This window comes from Triticum urartu, chromosome 5, assembly GCF_003073215.2.
Source record: "Triticum urartu cultivar G1812 chromosome 5, Tu2.1, whole genome shotgun sequence".
Classification (NCBI taxonomy): domain Eukaryota; kingdom Viridiplantae; phylum Streptophyta; class Magnoliopsida; order Poales; family Poaceae; genus Triticum; species Triticum urartu.
Window position 1 is genome coordinate 654,551,372 of NC_053026.1, and position 24,079 is coordinate 654,575,450.

Genomic DNA, 24,079 nt, shown 5'->3' on the forward strand with positions numbered 1-24,079 from the left:
AAGCTTCAGTGACGTCTACTCCAAATCTTCTGGATTGCTTCAGTTCCAAAAATAACTCTCCTGAAGGTTTCATTCCATTTGGACTCCGTTTGATATCCCTTTTCTTTGAAATACTGAAATAGGCAAGAAAACAACAATTTGGGCTGGGCCTCCGGTTAATAGGTTAGTCCCAAAAGTAATATAAAAGTGTATGATAAAGCCCATAAACATCCAAAACGGGTAATATAATAGCATGGAACAATAAAAAAATTATAGATACGTTGGAGACGTATCAGACGACGAGCGGCAGATGCAATATGCACAGCAGCTGCACCGCGGCGAGGAGGTGCTGCGGCTTGAGGAGGAGAAGGAGCGTGCCCGCCTCGCCGTTATGCCGCCGCCGCAGCAGAAGCCGGAGGAGGCTGTCCTGCCAGCCTATCAAGCCGCGTTCGGTTGGGTTGGGCCTCCCCCCGTCTTCATTGACCTCACCGGTGGGGACAAACGACAACGGCAAGGGCAAGGGCAAGGTGGTCTATGAGGGCAGCGGGCATTTATTAGAGTATTTAATTTTTTAGTTATGTTTAAGTGGACTTTGGCCGGCGTTTGACCGGTCATTTATGTATAATTATGCTTAATTAGTCGGTTTCAGCCACGTAGGTAGAAATGGGCCAGCCTCTCGTTGGGCACACCTACCGACCCAAATGGAAAAGCAGACGCGCATGTCCACCTGACCGATCGCAATGGACAAAAAGCGGATAAAGCGTGCGTCCGTTTGGGTCGGCGTGTTGGGGTTGCTCTTAGGGTAGAAAATGTTCTCCTGCCTCATTCAAGGTCTATGAGGTGCATAAAAATAATATCAGGATGTAAGTGGCGGCGAGTTCCTACCCCAAGAAACTTCCGTTCCCCTACCGTAGGGTTCCTCCCTAGCGTAGGGTTCTCCTGTCCACCAATCAATTCCACGTCTCCATCGCCGCGATGAGCACCGTGGCGGATGCGCAGTCCGGGACCAGCGGCGGCGGCAAAGAGGACATGAGATCGAATCTGGACAATTTCATGGAGCAACTGAATCTAGAGGATGAACTGTTCAACGATCTAGTAATCGACGAAGATGATCCGGAGATCAATGAAAGTGTGCGATGGCTAGCCCTAGCTAGGGTTCATACGGAGAAATCCTTTAGCCACACGGCCTTCTACAAGGACATGCGGGCAGCCTGGAACCCGGCACAACAAGTGAGGTTTCGACCAGCCGGCCCCAAACTGTTCGTCGTTCAGGCATCCTGCCTCGGCGACTATGAACTCATGATCGATCAGGGACCATGGCTGTTCAGGAACTCCGCGGTTCTGATGTGTCCCTATGATGGATTCACTAAGGCAGACGAGGTCCCAATGTTTTTTATGCCGATATGGCTTCAGATTCATAAACTTCCTGAGGGTTTTTGCAAAGTTAGCATTGTTGAGCATCTGTTGAGGAATTCGGGGGATATCTTGGATATGAGGTTGAACGGCAATGTCCGTGGTGACTACGTTAGAATCAGGGTGCGCCATGACGTGCGCCTTGTTGGGGAACGTAGCATAAATTCAACATTTTCCTACGTGTCACCAAGATCTATCTATGGAGTCATCTAGCAACGAGGGAGGAGTGGATTTACATACCCTTGTAGATCGCGCGCGGAAGCGTTCAAGAGAACGGGGTTGATGGAGTCATACTCGTCGTGATCCAAATCATCGATGATCCTAGCGCTGAACGGACGGCACCTCCGCGTTCAACACACGTACGGAGCAGCGACGTCTCCTCCTTCTTGATCCAGCAAGGGGGGAGGAGAGGTTGATGGAGATCCAGCAGCACGACGGCGTGGTGGTGGAAGTAGCGGGATTCCAACAGGGCTTCGCCAAGCGCTGCGGGAGGAGGGAGATGTGTCATGGGAGGGAGAGGGAGGCGCCAGGGCTTAGGTGCGGCTGCCCTCCCTTCCCCCCACTATATATAGGGCCAAGGAAGAGGGGGGGGGGCGCAGCCTTGGCCCTTCCTCCAAGGAAGGGTGCGGCCAGGGAGGAGTCCATCCTCCCCAAGGCACCTAGGAGGTGCCTTCCCCCTTTAGGACTCTTTCTTTCCCTTATCTCTTGGCGCATGGGCCTCTTGGGGCTGGTGCCCTTGGCCCATATAGGCCAAGGCGCACACCCCTACAGCCCATGTGGCCCCCCGGGGCAGGTGGACCCCCTTGGTGGACCCCCGGACCCCTTTCGGCACTCCCGGTACAATACCGATAATGCGCGAAACTTTTTCGGCGACCAAAACAAGACTTCCCATATATAAATCTTTACCTCCGGACCATTCCGGAACTCTTCTTGACGTCCGGGATCTCATCCGGGACTCCGAACAACTTTCGGGTTACCGCATACTAATATCTCTATAACCCTAGCGTCACCGAACCTTAAGTGTGTAGACCCTACGGGTTCGGGAGACATGCAGACATGACCGAGATGACTCTCCGGTCAATAACCAACAGCGGGATCTGGATACCCATGTTGGCTCCCACATGTTCCACGATGATCTCATCGGATGAACCACGATGTCAAGGACTTAATCAATCCCGTATACAATTCCCTTTGTCTAGCGGTACGATACTTGCCTGAGATTCGATCGTCGGTATCCCGATACCTTGTTCAATCTCGTTACCGGCAAGTCTCTTTACTCATTTCGTAACACATCATCCCGTGATCAACTCCTTGATCACATTGTGCACATTATGATGATGTCCTACCGAGTGGGCCCAGAGATACCTCTCCGTTTACACGGAGTGACAAATCCCAGTCTCGATTCGTGCCAACCCAACAGACACTTTCGGAGATACCTGTAGTGTACCTTTATAGCCACCCAGTTATGTTGTGACGTTTGGCACACCCAAAGCACTCCTACGGTATCCGGGAGTTGCACAATCTCATGGTCTAAGGAAATGATACTTGACATTAGAAAAGCTTTAGCATACGAACTACATGATCTTGTGCTAGGCTTAGGATTGGGTCTTTGTCCATCACATCATTCTCCTAATGATGTGATCCCATTATCAATGACATCCAATGTCCATGGTCAGGAAACCGTAACCATCTATTGATCAATGAGCTAGTCAACTAGAGGCTTACTAGGGATATGGTGTTGTCTATGTATCCACACATGTATTTGAGTTTCCTATCAATACAATTCTAGCATGGATAATAAACGATTATCATGAACAAGGAAATATAATAATAACTAATTTATTATTCCTCTAGGGCATATTTCCAACACGCCTGCCCTTGACCAAGTTTGTGAGTATTGTCAGAGGCAAGGAACGACAAGTTTTTCTAGTGAGATATGAGAAACTAGCTCGCTTTTGCAGCGTTTGTGGCATTATGGCCATGAATACAAAGAGTGTGGGTCGGGGATCCATGATGAGAAAAGCAAGAAATTTGTGGCATGGTTGTATGCAGATGGCCCGAACAAGCAAAAGAACGAGGGAGCATACGATCGGGGGGGGGGGTGGATACACTCAAACTCCCAAGCCAAGTCATAAATCAGGGAAGGTTGCAGTTGATACCGAGGTTATGGACACGGCTTCTAGCCCCTCAAAAGTGCCTCATTCAGGGGAGAGGATTGATAATACAACAAGGAAGAGGTTAGCAATGGATGGTGTTGACACCTCTTTTACTAAGGCACAAACAGCAAAAAGGAGAGACCCTCACCCTGACTCTGGGAATGGGAGAGGACGGTGGCGGTGCTAAGTCACCCAGCAGCAGTAATGGCAGCAAGCGTGCGAGAGTGGATTCTGAAGATAATAGATCGGCGACCTCCTTCGAGGAGGACCGCCGGACACAATGAGTTCGCTAATCTGGAACTGTCGGGGGGGGGGGGGCGCCGAACAGTTCGTGAGGTTTTGGCCCTCTATAAAGCCAATTCCCCGGGGCTTGTTTTCCTTTCTGAAACTAGACAAGCCTCTAGTAAGATGGAGAAGCTTAAGTGGAGACTAAGAATGAAGGGTTTTGCTGGAGTTTCTAGCGATGGCCTCTGTGGGGGCCTTGCGCTATACTAGGACGACAACCTTCAAGTCACAGTTCTTGATGCGTGTGCACGGTTTATAGACATGCGGATTGTTGACGGGGCAAATGATAGGTCTTGGAGAACAACTTATGTATACGGTGAACCGAGGACAGAGAATCGGCATCATATGTGGAGCTTACTATCCAGCTTAAGAGCAGTTTCTGTAGAACCATGGTTAGTTTGTGGAGACTTCAACGAGGCAATGTGGCAACATGAGCACTTCTCTCATACGCAGCGGTCCGAGACACAAATGCAACTATTTCGTGACTGTTTGTTGTCGTGCGAACTAATGGACCTGGGCTTTACCGGTTCTCCTTTCACATACGATAATGGCCAGCTCGGGAGTGGTAATGTCAGGGTCCGTCTTGATAGAGCATGTGCGGATGAAGCATGGAGAGATCTTTTCCCGTTCTCACAAGTGGTGCACTTGACGTCGTCGTGCTCAGACCATTGTCCAATTTTCATTCGGGTGACACATGCTAAGGTACCAAGGACAAGGGCGTGGCCGCGGTATGAGATCAGGTGGGAGCGGTCTCCTGCACTACCGGCGGTGATTGAGGACAAATGAAGAAGGAGTAAGCCGGATGCGAACTTGGGGGCGGTGCGGGATGCCCTCAAGGAAATGATGACTGAGCTATGGTCCTGGAGCAAGCAAAACTTCGGCCATGTTTCCTTGGAGATTGAGAAACTTCAAGGAGAGCTTGCGGACCTCCAATTACAGGATGCAGATAGGGCATTGATCCGTCAGAAGATGTATGCCTTGGATGAACTAATCTATAGAGAGGAAATGTTGTGGCTTCAGAGGTCGAGGATTGCGTGGCTAAAGGAGGGGGAAAGGAACACGGCATACCTTCATCGGCGGGCAGTTTGGCGTGCATGTCATAACTTTATTCAGCGCCTCCGCCAAGAGAATGGCACGTGGTGTACCGTCCCATCTGATATGGAACGTATGGCGACCTCATATTTCAAGGAGGTATAAAGGTATGAATGATACACTCTGTGCTCCCTTTTCAGAAGAGGAGGTGTCTACTGCGCTCTTCCAGATTGGCCCTATCAAGGCGCCAGGTACTGATGGGGTGCCAGCGAGGTTTTACCAGAGAACCTGGGGTGTGCTGAGGACAGAGATTGTGGCTGCAGTTTTGGACTTCTTTAAGTCAGGAATAATGCTGGATGGGGTAAATGATACGGCTATTGTTCTTATTCCGAAAGTTCCACACCCAAAGGAGCTCAAGGATTTTAGACCGATTAGCTTATGTAACGTGTTATAAAAAATTGTTTCGAAGTGTCTCGTCAACCGGCTTTGGCCTGTACTTGGAGATTTGATTTCTGAAAACCAAAGTGCTTTTGTTCCAGGTCGGCTGATTTCTGATAACTCTATCATTGCCTTTGAGTGCATACATCATATACAGTCACTGAAGCACAACAGACCGGCGGCGTGCGCTTACAAACTTGATCTCTCAAAGGCTTATGATCGGGTGGATTGGGAGTTTTTGGAGCAAGCCCTGTTTAAATGGGGCTTTTCTTCGGAGTGGATCGCATGGATTATGGCGTGTGTTAAATCGGTGAAATATTCGGTGAAGTTCAATGGGAGAATACTAGAGTCATTCACCCCATCTAGGGGTTTGAGGCAAGGTGATCCACTGTCCCCCTTCTTGTTCCTATTTGTTGCTGATGCTCTTTCCTCTCTTATCACAAATTCAGTTAACAATGGGGACTTGAGAGGGGTATCAGTTTGCCGGGGTGCACCGGTGATTTCTCATTTGTTGTTTGCGGATGATACCATGTTACTCTTTGAAGTGTCAACCCAGCAAGCAAGCGTTGTTAAAGGTTTGTTGAACACATATACCTCAGCGACGGGTCAACTTATTAACCCAGGGAAGTGTTCCATCCTTTTCTCCGATAATTGCATGCAGTCGGTGGCGGACGAAGTGAAACATATTCTGGAGATTACTCAGCAGGTTTTTGAGCCTAAATACTTGGGCTTACCGGTCCCGAAAGGAAGAATGCATAAAGGATAGTTTGAGACTGTTCAAGAAAGATTACGGAAGAGACTTGTTGACTGGAGCGAGCAGTATGTATCGTCGGGCAACAAGGAGATTTTAATAAAGGCAGTTGCGCAAGCAATACCAACTTATGTCATGAGTGTTTTCCGTCTTCCTGCTTCGGTTTGTGATGATCTCACACGGATGATGAGACAATATTGGTGGGGTGTGGAGAATGGCAAACGGAAGATGGCATGGCTCAGTAGGGAAAAGATGATGCTACCCAAGAATATGGGAGGTATGGGGTTTCGAGATATGAGAGCGTTTAACCAAGCTTTGCTTGCTAAACAAGCGTGGAGATTATTGGACAGCCCTGATAGTTTATGTACCCGCTTGCTTCGGGCAAAGTATTATCCCAACGGGAACTTGTTGGACACAGTGTTCCCTACATCTTCGTCCGCTGTGTGGAGAGGCATCACCCATGGCTTGGAGCTGCTTAAAAAGGGACTGATTTGGAGGGTAGGTGACGGGTCTTTGATTAAAACTTGGAGAGATGCATGGATTCCGAGGGGGTATGACTTTAAGCCTATCACCCCGAAGGGTACTTGTAGGTATAATTGGGTGGCAGATTTTCTCGAGGAATCTGGCGCTTGGAACATACAGCGTCTCCGGCAATACTTTTGGGATATGGATGTCCGAGAAATTTTGAAGATTCATACATCTCCTAATAGGGGGCAAGACTTTCTCGCTTGGTTCCCGGAGAAGAGTGGAAGGTTTACCGTAAGGAGTGCATACCGGCTAGCAACTACCCATACACACATGGGTGTGGGCGCGTCAAGTGTCTCGCCAGATGGCCAGCGCCCGATCTGGCGAATGGTCTGGGAGGCCAAGGTTCCTCTTAAGATGCGCATCCTTGCCTGGAAAGCTGTGACCGGAGCACTGGCGACGAACGGATGCAAGAAATATCGGCATATAGCAACGCGCGATACATGTCCGCTTTGTGGTACGGAGAAAGAGTCGAGCTTCCACGCGTTGGTGACCTGCGGGCATGCTCGTCAGATCTGGATGGCGATGCGCCAGGTTTGGGAATCTTCTGCTGCACTGTCATGATCACATGCGATATTGTATTATCATGTTAATCTGGAGGATATGGTCTTTACGGTCTGATTTGACTCATGGTAAAGCAGTGCCATCGGTGGAGGTGACAATGGAGTATTTACAGAGCTACATGTCCTCTTTGCACCAGGCTCGGAAATTTACGACCGAGGAGATCATGAAAGGAAAGATGCCACTGAGGGAGGAAGCCCCGGTAAAACAGCAACCTGAAGCTACACCTCAACCATGGCCGAAGCCACCAGTGGGGCGGGTGGCCTTATCAGTAGATGGAGCGTTTGATAGTTCAGACGGGTCCGCGGCCGCGGGTATGATTCTACGGCGGTCCGATGGGAGTGTTATCTTTGCAGCTTACAGATGCATCTTCAATTGCAATGACGCTCTGGAGGCTGAGATACATGCCTTAATGCAGGGCATGGCCTTGGCTATTCAACACTCGGACGGACCGGTGATTGTCCAATCCGACTCCTAGGAAGCCCTACGTACGTTGAAAGGGAACAGTCTTTCCCGTTCCGCTTATGGACATCTAGTTGCTGAGATCCACCGTCTTATGGGTGAAAGGGAGTTTATTCCGTCGAAGGTTAATCGTGATCAGAATAGGGTTGCAGATCGGCTAGCGTGCTATAGTCGTACAGAGAGTACTACTGCTGTATGGCTAGGTAGAAGTCCACCATGTGTGGAGGAACTTATGCCACTTGATTGTATCCCTATTGCTATAGAATAAAATCATTTTACCCCCACAAAAAAAAGGGGCGGCGCTAGAGACGTAAAGCGTAGACTTTAAAGTGATCTCACGTAACATTAGAGTTTGTCAAAAAAAATTGCGGGCACAATATTCTTTGTTGTTTGCTTTTACTTTAGTTTCTTTGATCCGAGTATATTACGTTTTGGCTCCTTAATTTCTTCTGTACAAACTGCCTTTATTAAAGAAAGAACATTATAAAAGGAGGAAAATCCATTATGGGAGGAGTTCTGATCTTCTATTAGGCCCTCAATTTCATTTATGCTAAGAAGGGAAGTTCTATGTTTTCCAAAGGCATATGAGAAGATCAAGTTGACTTTTTTATTCATAAGGTGTTGTTTCTAAAGGGATTTCGTATAAATGAAATTATTGGATTATACTAACATAAGATGTCACCAAGCAACCAAATTCCTAGATAAAAAATAAATGACTCATGGCAAATGAAGTTTGTTTTTTACCGAAGCACCCTGATTCATGAGCAGCTAGCATGCTTCCCTTGTTTTCCAACACAAGGCACAAGCACAGATCCTCATATACACTCACAAACACTCATCCTATAAATGCACGTAGATACACCCTCAACACAAATCTTGATATTGACGTGTTGTAGTCAACGAAAACATCTCCTTCTACTGAACATACATACCAAAATAAACTTGACACGGTGGGTACACCGGTGTCAATTTAAGACTTAAACCTTGATGGGCTCCTTCACAAAAAAGAAACATCTGAGCGTAGCTCTCCTTGCTCACAAAGTAGTTTGCCACAAAGTACTCCTACCACATCATCTAAAAAAACAAAAACTCCCTATGTATTACGTACAGTACACAAATGTGTAGGCGGAGAGCCGGAGATAGAAACACTAGCTCAACCAAGAGGCAGTACTCAGTAACCACCGTCCATGTGGAAAGCGTACGGCGGGTCGTCCACCGGCACCTCGCTAAAGCCATCGCCTCCGGTGTAGAAACCAGTGAAGTTGACCCTGGGTTCCCGCACGAAGGCCTCCTGCCGGTTGATATCGTACAAGAGCCCGTCGCCGTCGACGCGCATCTTCTTCTTGCCCATCTGGGCTTCCCCGTCGAGAAGCAGCCGCGGCCTCTTGGCCTCCGCGCCCTCGCCGGGGAATAATCCGCAGCCGCCACCCGAGTTGCCTACGAGGCGGCGCAGCACGTCGGGGTCGCCGACGACCTTGAGGAGGAAGGCGAGCATCAGCTTGGGCCGGCGCTCGGCGTCCTGCACCCGGCGCCACATCGTCGCCAAGCGGTCCTCGGTGGCCCTCTGCTCCTCCTTCAGCCGGACCACCTCCATGGCTAACATCTTGCTGCTGATGTCTTCATCCTCCTCGTCGGCGTCTTCCTTGCCACGCTTGCCGCCGCTGCGGCGCCGGACGATGCGGGTCAGGAGGTGCGTCTGGCCGCGGAGGAAGGAGGCGTGCGCGAACTCCCACCGGTCCGGGTCGACCTTGCGGAAGCCGTAGGTGTTGAGCTGCCGGACGAAGCTGGAGAAGTTGGAGTGCTTGAAGTGGGCCGGGAGCAGCGCGCGCGAGAAGGAGAAGGGGTCGGCGACGACGAAGCTGTTGCTGGCCGGCCCCCACGCGACCACGGCGTCGGTCGCCGGGTCGTCCACCATCGCGTACGTTTTGGCCACGAACGGCGCCACCATGCCGCCGCCGCCTTCGCTCCCCGAGCACTCCATGCCGGCGCTGCTCATCTAATTTCACTCGCGACAGCAAGCAAAGGGAAAGCAGTACTAGTGTTGTCAGGAATGACTGGTGATGTGAGATTGGTAGCCGAGCTATACATATAGTCGAGGGACCTGCACACGCAGGAAGCCGTGATGGGACAGGTGACAAGTACGAGTGGACGCGTGCCGGCGCCGGGGTGCCCTGCGTGGCGTCCCATCGTCAGGGCAAAAAAAATCATCTAAAAAAATACTCCTAGCTCAAATTATAGGCAATCTAGTGATTTGAGAAAATTCATAAAAATTCATATTCAAACTTCCAAATCTAGTCAAACTTGATATCTACATAAACTTCATAAAATTTTTAATCTAATGCAAAAAGAATCAAATTAAAATACTAAAAATCCTATTTTATATAAATTTTCTAAAAAGTAGAGCAGGTGTTGGCTGAAGAGGGACTCTTTGGCCAACCGTTGGACGAAAAGTCCCTCTTCGGCCAACAGGAGGCCGAAAAGTCCCTTTTCAGGCAACATGAGGCCGACGGGGTGATACTTTTGATTTTTCTTCATATAGTTTCTGAATTTGCTATAAAAATTATCATAGTTTAAAAAAAATCAAAAATCGATCTTGATACGTGTCCCTCCCTGGCGATGAATCATCCCGCTGTCAAGTGTCAGCCTCCTTACATTTAATCGAAAGCCGCCCTGTCAACATCTGCATACGTTAGTTAACTACTAATTGTAGAGCGTAGTGTGGCCTGATGGGCACAAATACGTGCCTCTTCCGTCTTGGATGAGCAAATATAGAAACCCGATCTTGGACCTCGATTGTCGCGCTCATCTACTGGGGCGTAGGCGACACTCCTTCTGCCAAACAAAGCGGCAACAAGTGGTGGAAAATGTGTAGAAATAATCTAAAGAACAATCTAACGTGTGGACAGAGGACGAACACCCCATCCCATCCGGGGAAAATTATATAAAGGGTCGGTTGATGGGATACAAAATGGAGCGGTTCCACCTGCTGAGCTCGGCGCCGATGAAAATGGCAGCTCCCGTCCCCGGCTGATTGGTTAGTCAAAAATTTCCGGATTTAGCTTTGTCGCGTGCCGAGGTGAGGCCGACGTGCGACCACGCACGCACGCGGTCCCCGGCGGCACGGCTACGTCGATCGGCTCGTCGGCCATCTGGGGTAGTACGTGGCGACCAAATGCGCCCTGATGGTCCACGCTAATTCCAAGCGTACCATCGACGTTGTCGTTTGTATATTGTTCAATCATCATCTTTTTGGGGGGTTCAATCATCTGCAGCCGCCGCATACAACAAATACGACCCTCTATACGTCCACGGACAACCAGCATTATTAGTTCCACTAACCCTGTTATCATCACATCAAAGCATCATTTATATTAGAGATAAAAAGCATTTTTAGAAATAGTGAGGCCCTGTCTCATGGTGTCTCTCCTCGACATCAGCATACCTCGGCAAGACTATCAATGTGGCTCGCTTCGCCTCCCTAGTCCATGCCGGCGACGAGGATCTCGCCTTAGGAGTTCGTCTTCTCTAGCTTTTATAATTCTTTGCGAGTGAAAAAGAGATTTTATTTGATCAATCAATACACCAGTCTCGAATCCAGCCAGACCACGGTGTGGCCTTCTGTCCGGTCGAAGGAGGCTAGATAATGGCTTACACCATTTTGTTTCCTACGAACATTATATAATTTGAGTGTGCCCCTGGCTCTCACGTACGTGGGCACTCTAAGCGTTAGGGTTTCTCGTGCCTCCCGTCGACGCCGTCTTCGGTCTATCTCGTCTTCTATGGTTTTAGGGCCATGGAGACGCGGTGGATCCGGCCCTTGCCGATGGGAGGACTTCTTTTTTAGATGATTTTTTGAGTTTTGTTAGGGTTTGTTAGACTTTGTAACGTAGCCCAACTGTGTAATCTGTATATTGTGTAACCTTATAAATATATGTGATAGGCCACCCCTAGAGGGTTGAGCTAGTTCCCACAAATCCTACGTTTAACAGGGTTTGTGTCCTGCTAGGAGAGACGAGGCGACAACAGCTCTCTGAATATGGAATAAGGTCCTCCCCGTCTAGCCCCCGTTGCTAGCATCGTCGGAGGGCATGTGGAGGTTTGTCTCCGGTGGATCTCGCGGGATTCAGTTGGCCTTTGTCTTCGATGGATCCACGTGGATCCGATCTTCATTCATCTGTGTTCATGTGTCTACAGGTTGGATCCATCTGATCTACGCATCTCTTCATCAGTGGCGGTTGCTGTCGTGGTGTGCTAGCCCTATGGGGTCTTAGCAATATGACTTCCTGATTGTCGACTAGAACAAGGTTTGGCCGGCTCCGATGAGGGAGGGGCAATGACGGCGGCGCGTCCTCGGTTTGCTCCAGTGCTTGTAGTCGTCGCTAGGTGGTCTACGGACCTGGATGTATTTCTTACTTCTGGTGGTCTTTGTACTACCTTAACAAATGATGAATAGATTGGAAGTTTTTCTTGCAAAAAAAACATGAGATCGATAGTATGAAAACTCTCCCTTCCCTCAGAAGCCTTTGGATTTGGTCAATCAACATGGACTAGCGAGACAGGTTGAAAACTCTCCCTTCCCTCAAAAGCCTTTGGATTTGGTCAATCAACATGGACTAGCGAGACAGGTCCATGTTTGGACCATTGATCATATTGAGAGCGACAAAGCAATACGTCTCCACTTTTATCGGCAACTCCGTCCACTGCAAGGCGAGGCACATGACCTTCATGCAAGCTGAAAATTCAGCCTCCAGTGGTTCTGCATATGCACGCAATTCTTCGCAGGATGAGAAAATGATGTTGCTGGTGGAGCCATGCAGAATCATACCCGCCCCCGCAATTCCTGAGATGGCATAGAACGATCCGTCAACGTTCAGTTTTGCCCATCCTTCAGCTTTATATTAACTAACACATGTATGGTGCCAGAAGCTGTATCACTGTAAATCTGCCATGGTTCCACTTCACCACATCGATCGTGATAAGCTTGCACAACGTCAGCTTTGCGCATCTGCCAATCGACGAGTTCTCGAAGCTCGATATCTTGTCCCTCTCCGCATGCATCATCATTGATCTTGGTACATTGCTTACCTGCTGCCCTTGCCTGTGCGTGCTCAAGGTGATGGCTGGTAAGTCTGCATGCAACATGACACTCCACTCAATGTCATTGCACGCGAGCTTGATGTCCGAGCATGCATGGGATGCGCAAGCATCGACATAGTGACTCCGCTGGCCGGTGCTTAAGCAATTGAAGCTCAGTGTATGAGGCAATAGGGTACTCAGCATGTCCATCTCGACGCCAATGGTGGAGAAGATCTCCTTGTAGTGCTATTACACAGGGTTCCCTCTTGTGTTTGATCCTTCATTCCCTAAAGGCATAATGTTGGAGACGTTATACACTAACAACAGGAAAGGCATATTTTCACAGCTACATCATATTTATGCCCTGATTTTGCACATGTCTACATGTGTGTTAGAGTTTGTGTAGAATACATGTTGTAATCTCAACTAACCCCCCCCCCCCCCCCCCCCCCCCCCTCTCTCTATTATCCCTTAGCATATCTAAACTACCGAATCCAAGGGATCGGTAGGTTTCCAACTTGTACGCCAAGTCTGGCCTTGAGCCTCGATCAATATAAACTCCAACGCGGCTCCCTTACGAGGGAGTAGAAACGCTTCCTGACATGGTATACAGAGCCAACCTCTTTCTATCTATCTAGCCAGAAAGCTTTTCCCTCGATCACCACCACCATTACTAGATCATCATCACCACATCACCATGTCCTCCTCGGCCACCATCGTCATCAGCCTTGGTGCTCCACCAGCCGAGAAACTCACCGGAACCAACTACATTCTATGGAGGACCCAGGTCATGCCGGGACTGCGAGGAGCGCAAGTCACCGGCCTTCTGCATGGATCCGACGCTGCGCCACCGAAGACAGTGCAGGAGCAGCAGGCGGACAAATCCATGGCAGAGGTGCCAAACCCTCTGTATGCACAATGGATCTCGAAGGACCAACAGGTCCTGAGTCATCTCCTGAATTCTCTGTCAAAAGAGATTCTCGCCCAGGTCACGAGTAAGGAAACAACTTTCGATCTTTGGACTGCTATCACCACTATGGTTTCATGGATATATCATTGAAAAAATTGCAGGGCTGGCGACTTCTTTCGTTTCGAAAATATCGGCCAAGCTAGTGATTTCCTTCATTCCGAAAATCAGATTTTTGTTTTCTTAAACAAATTGCACTATTGAGAGGTACGGATTGATTTGGATAATTTAGGAAAGTTAGATCCGTAATTTCTTATACGTTAGGAAAATATTGGTTTGTAATAAAAGAGAGGGACCGATTGATCGCAATTGATTTGGATAAGTTAGGAAAGTTAGATCTACGATTTTTTATACGTTAGGAAAGTGTTGGTTTATAATAAAAGAGTGTACATAAAAATAAACCGATGGATAAAAAACCCGGCGTGGGAATGGGTGGTGGGAGGTGGGACGAAATAAAACCGGACTAAAATAAACCGTGAGGCGAGACTACCAACTGAGACATTAGAAGTAAAGATTGTAGCGCAATATTGTAGCAACTGCTGCAGTATACAAAGGGGGCCCGGGGCGGCCCGCTGGGCTTGATCCGGCCCTGGTAGTACCTCTCCACATTTAGCAGACCAACCTGAAGATTTTTGGTATGTTAGTTTGTGAGCATGTTTTCATGTTCAGTTATGTTGCTGGACTATTGTTTATTTGATTGACATATGTACGTTCGTACTGGCTTGTGATGGATGCCTAGCTGCGCCCAGGTGATCACCTCCAGCGTCCCGTACTCTCTTGAATGAAAACATAATCAGATTAAGCTGCATCCAACTAATCAACATGGCGTAGAGCTGTGTAGCTGGTTCGTTTAGTGGGTGAGATGTTAGAGTGCAGTTTCACACGTGCCACCACAACAGAATACTCCATTCACTTGTGCCAGCGCAGCCTCAAGCCTCACAACTGATGGGGAGGCCAAAAGACTAGTTCCGCCTAGAATATGTAAGATTGTAAATTGAATTAGCCAACCAAGCTGGAATAGCTCAGTTGGCTAGAGCGTGTGGCTGTTAACCACAAGGTCGGAGGTTCGAGCCCTCCTTCTAGCGTTTTTCCTATTTTTCTTTCTAAAATTCTGTATGGATCAGGGGTCTACTGCCTTACTTTTTTTTTTTGAGAATCGGGTCTACTGCCTTACTTATCCCGTTGGAGTGGAATTTTTTTCACTATTTTTCTTTCTAAAATTCTGTCGGCAGTAATGTTGCATGGATCAGGGGTCTACTGCCCTACTTATCCCGTTGGAGTGGAAGACATCGGGACAGATTCCCTAGAAATTATCGTACGCTCATCGGCTATTAGCTTGGCAACGTGTTGTTCTATCTCATAATATACCTTCTCAAGCCGAAAGTGTTCTTCTGCGCTCCCAAGTTTAAATGAGCTCAGGTGAACAGTAAAATTGAAAGATAATGAAATTCAAAAAATTAATTTTGTGGTAACCTTTGACAATTTCTCAATGCTTGAAAATTTTCGTCACGAAATGGCATTTGTTACTCCAAAATGCTTTCAAAAATAGCATCTTGGACGTATCGATTTTGTTTTTGTTGCCACGGTTTTCAAGAATGTTCATTCATGATAAATTTCCGCAAGCACAGAGTATATTTGTCAAAGGTTACAATTTTTTTTTGGATTTTTTGATTTGTTTTACTATTTTTCACGATTTTACTGTTCACAAGGAGCTTTTTGAGCTAGGGTGCAAATACTCCAACTCCTGAAGCTGCCATCTCATTTGTCTTGGTTTGTCAAAATGTACTTCCAGACGATTAGACATATATACACTAACTAACATTGTCTCCAGGAAAGCAATTTTGATGCGCATTCGCTTGCTGGAGCAAGTTAGATAAGAAAAACATCTGAGGAGTGGCGTGATCAGACTCCGGACTTTCTTATTCCTTCTCTTGTTATAGACATGATCATTATTTAATAGAGGTCACCAAATTTAAAAAAAGCTAAATTCTAAAAAGTGTGCACGCACTATTTCGTCTAGTCGAGCACACACACAATGCAGCGTGAGCGCTCATTTGTCACTTACCTGGTCGGGATCATGGAGACAAATCGCCCACGACTCGCCGATGGACCCACACGTCATGTAAAGGGAGTGGGTGGTTCTAGCGATGAACAGGCGCAGAGATGACTTGTCTCTCCCCAACCTCTCTCTCTCTCATGTTCGCTCTCATCGCAGAACCCTCCCTCCCCCCCAAATCTCATCGATCAACAGTGAAGAAGGAAGGGCGCGGCTGGTAGGGGAATCACCACTGTGACTACATGCAGGGGGTAGATTGGTGCAATAGCAGCATGATGAAGATACCTTCCTGTCGTGTGGCACTGTCAGCCGTGTGCGTAGAGAAAAAAAGGACTTGATCAGCAAGACATGATGGATACGTGAGGCTCCACCATCTGGTGATTGGCAGCAGGCGGCAGCTACGGGGCACAATGAAGGTGTGGTGCTGCAGCTAACCAACGCAGGACTTTGCGTTGCTAGTATCGGTGTCCCGGCGGCGGCTGGTAGTGGGACCACCTTCGGGGGCCAACTTTCGGGCGTCACTAGCTTCCTCCTTGGGATGTCCTCGGAGCTTGGGTGCTCGCTCAGGCTCGACATGCCAACCCCCGTCAACCTTCACGCGATTCCTTGACTCCAACCATGGATTCCGTACTATTTTACCAATTCTTGGTTGAACATTAACAACACATTTGCTATCATTCCATTCTCCTCGTGGTCAGACGAAACTGTGACGTTCAGTATTATCGACCACACCATAAACATCCCTACCCAGGTAGGCATTCCTTGGTGGTAGATCCAATCGTCGGGGGTTGCCGCCTCCTATGCATTGTGATGGACGGGGGTAGTGGTCTCAACATAATCTTCCCTGATACTCTGGACAAGATGGGGATCTCCCTATCCGCCTACAGAAGTCGGACACAAGCTTTCATGGTTTCGTGTCAGATTGCCGTGTTCATCCCCTAGGTAGGATCGAATTTGAGGTTGTCTTTGGGGACGAAGATAACTTTCTGAAGAAAGGGGACAAGTTCCATTGGAGCGAGTAGGCCAAAGCAGCCTACCGACCTCAAAATACTACTACAGTCAAACCCGCTCCTTGCTTCCCCAGCCCATGCTATCAAGTTAGAGGTCCAGGGACTCCCAGGAATGAAGATGTTGTAGGGCTCCATCGAAGTAAGCGGGCAACCTCTCTCTGAGACCTGACACATAAAACTTATTCTTGTGCCAGGACCGCATCGACCGAGGAAGGTCAAAGAATTTGCTGGAAGGCCGCAGCTGAAGGCTCACCCAACCAAGGACGCCAACAATGTTGTTGTTCATCTGTGTCCTAACACAGAAGAGGTGTGGAACAAATAGAAGTGGAGGGAATTCCCCAAGTAGCACTCGCAAAAAGTAATAAATTTGCGGTATGAAGAATTTTGATGGTTTCAAGTGATGGAGTTGGCAACCAAAGAAGAAGAGGAGCCCCCACACGGAAGGATGTAAGGGGAAGCTGACCTCGTGGCCGAATAGTCGAAGTGGAGCACGTGCTCATCTGCAAGTGGTGCCGGAGGAGCTTCCTCGATCAAAGAAATATGATATCTTAAATTTGGAGTGAACTACCCCTCCGTCTTCAACCTCCTACCCACATGTCTGAGGCATGGAAATGGAAACCACCTTCCTGTGGTGTCATTATCAATCCACTGTGGTTCATTGACAACGCTGAGCGGCACCCCTACCGCATCTGTGGGAAGAGCTAGTTTTCGACCTTGGCATTTTCTCTGACTCGAGGGAGCATTTTAAGGGCATGAGGATCGTGTACTTCACAATGGAGAAAATGGGCAATAGGAGGCTCGGCGGAAATGCAAGGAGGAATACGGAGGCAGAGTGGGGAATCTTACCTCCTGCCACCTCTCTTATGGCAACCGTGGTGAACCCCAGAAATCAAGGTGCTACAGCTTGGCATGCGTCCCACTTCCTCTATAGTTACCGCATCTCGATACATGGGTGTGGAAATCCAGGCATTCTCGACATGATGGAAGAAACTCAGTGGGCTCTTGATCCATATTGACAAGATGGCGCGCAGGCGCGACTCTTCAGAAAGCGCAGACGCAAGCCACGACATCCCTTTAGCTCTTGGAGAGTAGCTCACAAAGTATTGTGCGGCTAGCAGGCCCTTGGATACATATTAAGCAATGGTGAGGGTCTCCTAACCAAGCTCCCAAAGAGAAGAATCACAAGGATGAACAAGGAAGAAGATAAGAGCCTGCCGAAGGTCTCGGAGACCGCTCCTACGAGGCTATTGATTTTTTTTGAGGGGAACATGCTTTACTTTATTGATCAATAGAGCGAATTACAGGAATAATAGAAGTATCATGAGGGTGTAACAGCCATACATGGCGACCCTCCCCTAAATGTAAAGCATGTCTAGCTAAGCCATGAGCCTCCTTGTTGGAAAGACGTCTCTCATGGGTGAAAGAGCAGGACTGAAACTCCCTGCTCGAGTCGATGATCTCCTGCACGATTGGGGCAATTGTACCCATAGTTCCCGTGTGTATGTCCTTGACCACCGAAAGGCAATCTGAAGCCACCTTAAAATGAGTCAGTGCAAGATCCCTGGCTAATGCAATGGCCTCGCGACATGCCAGAGCTTCCAATATATTCGGGTCAGTCATACCATGGAATACCACCGCTGCCGATCCAGCATATGCACCTGAATGATCCCGGCAGACCGCGCTAACAGCCCCGATGGGAGGGCGTTTATAAGTGGCTGCATCAACATTTACCTTGTCGTGACCCGCCGGTGGTGGTATCCACTCTTGCACCCGCACTGGGGCTGTCCTGGGTTTCGTTATTTCATGTGACAAGGAAGCAATACTCAAGTCTGCCAATAAGCGTGTGATAAAAGCATGTGTCCCGATTGGGCTTTGGTGCTCTCCTTCGTGGATTAGCTTTCGCTGCGCCGACCATATGGCCCATAGGGTCACAGTTAGCTTTGTGAACTCGGCATGTGGCATCGATTCTTGCATACTGAATAGCCAAGCCTTGGCATTCGGTTCCGCTGTTGCAATAACATGCTCAACCAGCTCCGGGTCACCTAGCGCCCATACACAGCGCGCCATCGTGCACGTTATCAATGAATGCAACCACGAGTCCTCCTCTCCACAGATAGCACACCGTGACGATGTGGACATATTACGATGACTGAGGACATCCGCCGTGGGTATAGAGCATTGTGCAAGTCTCCATAGGAATACCTTCAGTTTGGAGGGAACCGCCACCTTCCAGAGGTTAGTCCAACTTGCTTCTTCTCTCGATCTATCAGCCGGGCCTGATCGCCCTTCGAGCCATGCATCCCTCCTTAGCTTCGTGTTGATGAGCATCCGATATGCCAAGCGGATAGAGAAGGATCCCTTGTGCTCGTATGCCCATGCCCAGGAATCTCTGCATTGTCTAGTAGCTAGCGGGATATTGAGAATCACGTCCGCGTCTATTGGGAGAAAGGTTGCACGAACCATGCCCTGCTTCCACCTGGCGTTGGAGCTGTCGATCAGTTCGGACACAAACTGTGGCCTATGTTGGCTCAAGCAAACAATTGGCCTGAGCGACGCCTCTTTCTGTACCCAGTTATGCTGCCATACCAAAGTATCTCTGCCATCGCCAATGCGTTTGATGAGTCCCTGCGAGAGGATCTCCTTGCCCTCTATAATTGCCCTCCATATTTGAGATGGCTGGCTACCCAGTGAAGCATCAAGAAAATTTATAGTTGGGAAGTAGCGCGCCTTCAAGATTTTTGCACTTAGTGTCTCTGGTGTTTGCAGGATTCTCGACGCCTGTCTTGCAAGCAGGGCAAGATTAAACAGTTCAATATCCCTAAAACCCAGACCTCCTTCATATTTTGGCCTTGTCATCTTCTCCCAGGAGACACAATTTGTCTTTCTTTTACCACGTTTACTCCCCCACCAAAACTTACGTATGATGGAATTAATGTGAAGACAGAGGCCCCGAGGTAGCTTGAAACAAGCCATAGAGTAGACCGGGATAGATTGAGCTACAAACTTTATAAGTACCTCTTTCCCTCCGGATGACAGCACCTTTTCCATCCATCCCTTAACTTTGCTCCAGACTCTGTCCTTCAAATATTTGAAGGCTCCGTTTTTGCTGCTCCCAACATCTGTAGGCATGCCCAAGTACTTTTCTGAGAGACTCTCATTGTGAACATTCAAGGTATTTTTCATGCTCTCTTTAATACTTTGCGAGAAGCCCTTGCTAAAGAACACTGAAGATTTATCCAAGTTAATTTTCTTTCCTGAAGCATTGCAATATATGTCCAACAAAGAAGATACCTGAATAGCCCCCTCAACACTAGCCTTGACAAACAGCAGGCTGTCATCTGCGAAAAGAAGATGGCTTACCGGCGGTGCCGTATCAGCCACTTTGATCCCATGCACTGGAGATGACTCTGACTGGTTTTTTAAAAGGCACGAAAGACCCTCTGCTGTCAGCAAGAAAAGGTAAGGTGATATCGGATCCCCCTGTCGGATTCCTCGCAAAGGTGTGAATTTCTCAAGTTTCTTTCCATTGAACATAACCGAAAACTTGACCGAACATACCATCCTCATAACTGAGTTGACCCAAGCCGGTGCAAAACCCAGCTTAGACATGATAGCACGGAGGTAGTCCCATTCCAAACGGTCATAAGCCTTCATCATGTCGAGTTTAAGAGCACAGAACCCATTCCTCTTTGACCTGTTCCTCTTCATGAAATTTAAGCATTCATACGCGGAGATGATGTTATCTGTGATCAACCATCCCGCCACAAAGGCCGATTGCTCCTCCGATATGATCATAGGAAGAATGGACTTCAGCCTGTTTGCCATAACATTCGACGCAATCTTGTAGAGTACATTGCAAAGACTTATGGGACGGAATTGCGACAAAAGTGTGGGATTGGTTACCTTAGGGATGAGAACTAGGACAGTATCATTCAACTCCCCAACTTCATCTTTACCCGTTAAGATTTTCAGAATGATAGTGGACACTTCATCTCCACAGAGCTCCCAATGTCTCTGGAAAAAATGCGCCGGAAAACCATCCGATCCTGGTGCTTTTGTAGGAGGCATCTGAAACAGCGCCGTTTTAATCTCCTCTCTGCTATACTCGCCCATCAGCCGCTGATTCATCTCGTTTGTGACTTTACGTGGCACTACGTCAATCAATTGATGCATGTTCGTTGTCCCCTCGGATGTGAACAGATTTTTGTAGAAAGCCGTAACCATACTCTCCATCTCTACATCATCATCTGCTGTAGTTCCATCCTTTCTGAGTAAACTCTTTATCTTATTTTTAAGGCGCCGTCTGCTGGCCCGTAGGTGAAAGAATTTGGTATTCTTATCACCCGCCGCCAGCCATGTTATTCGCGATCTCTGACGCCACATGACTTCCTCTCTATGATAGAGCTCGATCAAGTGATCTTTCACTTTCTCCTCCCGATGAGTAGGTGCAGTCCTAGATGGATCCGCATGCATGCTCTCTAGCTGAAGCTTGAGAGTTCTGATCTCCTCCTTGACGCTGCCAAACGTAGTTCGGTCCCAATGTTTTAGGTTTGTTGATAGTGTTTTTATTTTTGCACACAGTTCTGCAACCGTGGTTGCTCCTGGGCCTTGCCAGTGTTGTTCAATGGTCGCCTGAAAATCATCATGAAATTCTCACAGCATCTCGTATCTGAAAGGTCTAGCTTGGCGCGGCTCATCTCCTCCTGGTGAGAGCTGTAGCAAAATCGGTATATGATCCGATGTGGTGGCAGACTTATGGAACAACTCGGCCCCTGGATACATACTGGTCCATGATGCAGTGGCAAGTGCCCTATCGAGGCGGACCCACGTGTATGTACTTCCGGCGACTCTTTTCTCAAAAGTCCAGCTGGTTCCCGAGTAGCCTAGATCTATAAGGCCGCATGTATCAACAGCGTCCCTAAAACCATTCACCTGTGTCATACAACGGTGACCAACCCCATCACGTTCATTCAAACTGAGTACCTCGTTGAAATCACCGAAGCATAACCATGGCAGGTCATTATCTTCAGCGAGAGACTTCAACACATCCCAAGTCTTGCCTCTTTCACTAACTTGTGATTCACCGTACATCATTGTGAGGCGCCATGGTATAGTACCAGGAAGAGTAACATGAGCATCTATATGATAAGCAGAGTAACCAAATTTTTTGATCTTTATTTCATTATTCCAGAAAATACCGAGACCTCCACTTCTACCAGAGCTACTAACAGCATAAGCATTATCATAACCTAGGGTGCTTGCTAAGTTTTCCACTCTATCTCTAGGGAGTTGAGTTTCAACTATACAAAGCACCATTGGAGCAAACTGCCTCACGAAGTCGTGAAGCTCTCGAACTGTCGCGGGTTTGCCCGCCCCGCGACAGTTCCAACATGATAGACTCATTGGACCCGGCGGCGCTCCTCTAAGGAGCCCGCCACACTGTCCAAGTTGCTTTTGTTTGGAGAATTCCCATTCTTGTGCTTCTTTCTGTTCCTCGGGGTAACGTACGATGGTGGTGGAGGAGGAAAATTCATAGTCCCCTGCATGGATGCATCTAGTGCGACACCCCTACTACTCTCAGATGCTGATTGTTCATCCATGTTCAGCTTGCGAATAACCGAGGTTTGTGGTTGGTCAGTCCCAGCTTCATCACCCTTGCCCTCAAGTGGGCTTTCCGTCGTGTCCTTGAGATCCTCATCAGCGTCTCTGTCAACTTCATCCCCCAGACCGGCCTCCTCTGATGACCGTTTCTTCGCCCCATTGTTCCTGCCGCGGCCGCCTCCACGGGCACGTCCCCGTCCACGCACGGAGTTCCCCCTGTTCCAGCTGGGGTCACGGTTTTGGCCTTCTGGCATGGGTCTCCGAGCGGCTTTCATCCACTTGCCGTATTCAACCTCTCATGGGCTATGAACCCCATCGCCGCACTCCTCCATGGAGTGGCCTAGGATGCCGCAAACTTCACAAAAAAAGCCAATCTTCTCATATTTGACTGGCAGGAGAATTCGCCCTTCCCCTTTTGATGTTCAGGGGGCAAATCGCACCAAAGGCTCAGCGAGTTTAATCTTCGCCCGGACCCTGACATAGTTGCCCTCAAAAACTCGGTTAGGGTTCATCTCAACACTCTTCACTTGGCCTATGCGACGGGCCAGTTAGTTCACCAAAGGGAGTCTGGCATCAGGCCTGCCCAGAGGCCCATGAGGCCTGGGCACCAAAGGGGGCCCTAAAGAGGACGCCGTGACCTTCTTTCTCTCCAAGCCTAGGACAGCAACAACCAAGATTGCATCTGCCTACATGTAAACCCTAGGCTCTACTGTGTATATAAGGGGAGGCTCGAGGGCTCTCATTCCCATCTTCTCTCGGTAGCAATCTCATACACCACTGTAAGCCCCTCACATGAGGTATTCCATCATGAATAATAGAAACAAGCAGGATGTAGGGTATTACTCTCTGGAGGCCCGAACCTTGGTAAAACCCACATTTGACATCCGATTTGGGACATCCAAATGCGCTTGGACCCATGCCGAGGGATCTGACTGATTTCTGCACCGCCAGGATGCTTGGGCCAACGATTCTTGCTTCCCATGCCATGTCTTTTGTCAACTTGATCCTCTTTCCTTGTCTGTGTTCTTGGGGGAACTTCTCTGCCTGCCGTCGGGGCGACACCATTCGATCCAAGGAGAGAGGGTAGTGGTCCTCTACGGAGGTCGAGATGGATGACTTGGAGATCTTGCTTTGCCTTCTAGGAGTGGCTGGAAACACATTTCCGGCGGTGGTGCCTCCTTTCAAGACATTTGCTTCCTACCTGGAGGTGCTCATGGTGGTGGACAACGACATCGGCGGTGCAATGAGCTGTTGTAGCAGCAATTTGTATCTATCATTTTCCTTTCTTGTTTGTGGTTTATTCGATGTAACTCCTAGTCGTTTGATGACTTTGTTAATACAAAGCCAAATTCCTCTTGAGCCTTCGTTCTAAAAAAATTACTAGATAAGTGCAAGAAAAGAAAGAGTCGACAAAGCCGAAATCATTGACTCACTCTCTTCCATTCTTCCAATGTAAACAATTTCCTTTTTGAGTGGTCCCGACTCTATTCCGATCGCTCCCACATTAGTTATTTACCTGGTAGTACTTCACACATTTTCAACCTTCTTGTGTGATCACTGACCCTCTTAAAATTTTGCAGTAACTAATAAAACAGGAAGGCCATCAATATTTGATAATGAGTTCGAACTAACGAAATCACTAGTTAAGGCTTATCCCTTGCAAAGGCCACTCCCACCTTCTCAGGCACCGACAAGCGGGCCACCACAAGTGCGCCACTTGTCGCAACCTAAGGATTTCCTTTTCTACCTAGCTTTGTTTATTTAAAA

General features: G+C 48.4%; 1 protein-coding gene and 1 non-coding gene across 2 annotated transcripts; one reads left to right on the forward strand and one right to left on the reverse strand.

Annotated features, from left to right (window-relative positions):
- Positions 1-8,459: 8,459 nt before the first annotated feature.
- Positions 8,460-9,670, reverse strand: LOC125506527 (heat stress transcription factor C-2a-like). The gene has a single exon (XM_048671325.1). It carries the CDS (start codon positions 9,596-9,598, stop codon positions 8,774-8,776), a length of 825 nt encoding a protein of 274 aa, XP_048527282.1. The 5' UTR covers positions 9,599-9,670; the 3' UTR covers positions 8,460-8,773.
- Positions 9,671-14,656: 4,986 nt separating this feature from the next.
- TRNAN-GUU lies at positions 14,657-14,730 on the forward strand. Its single transcript has one exon. It is a non-coding gene; the product is annotated as a tRNA-Asn (tRNA).
- Positions 14,731-24,079: the final 9,349 nt, after the last annotated feature.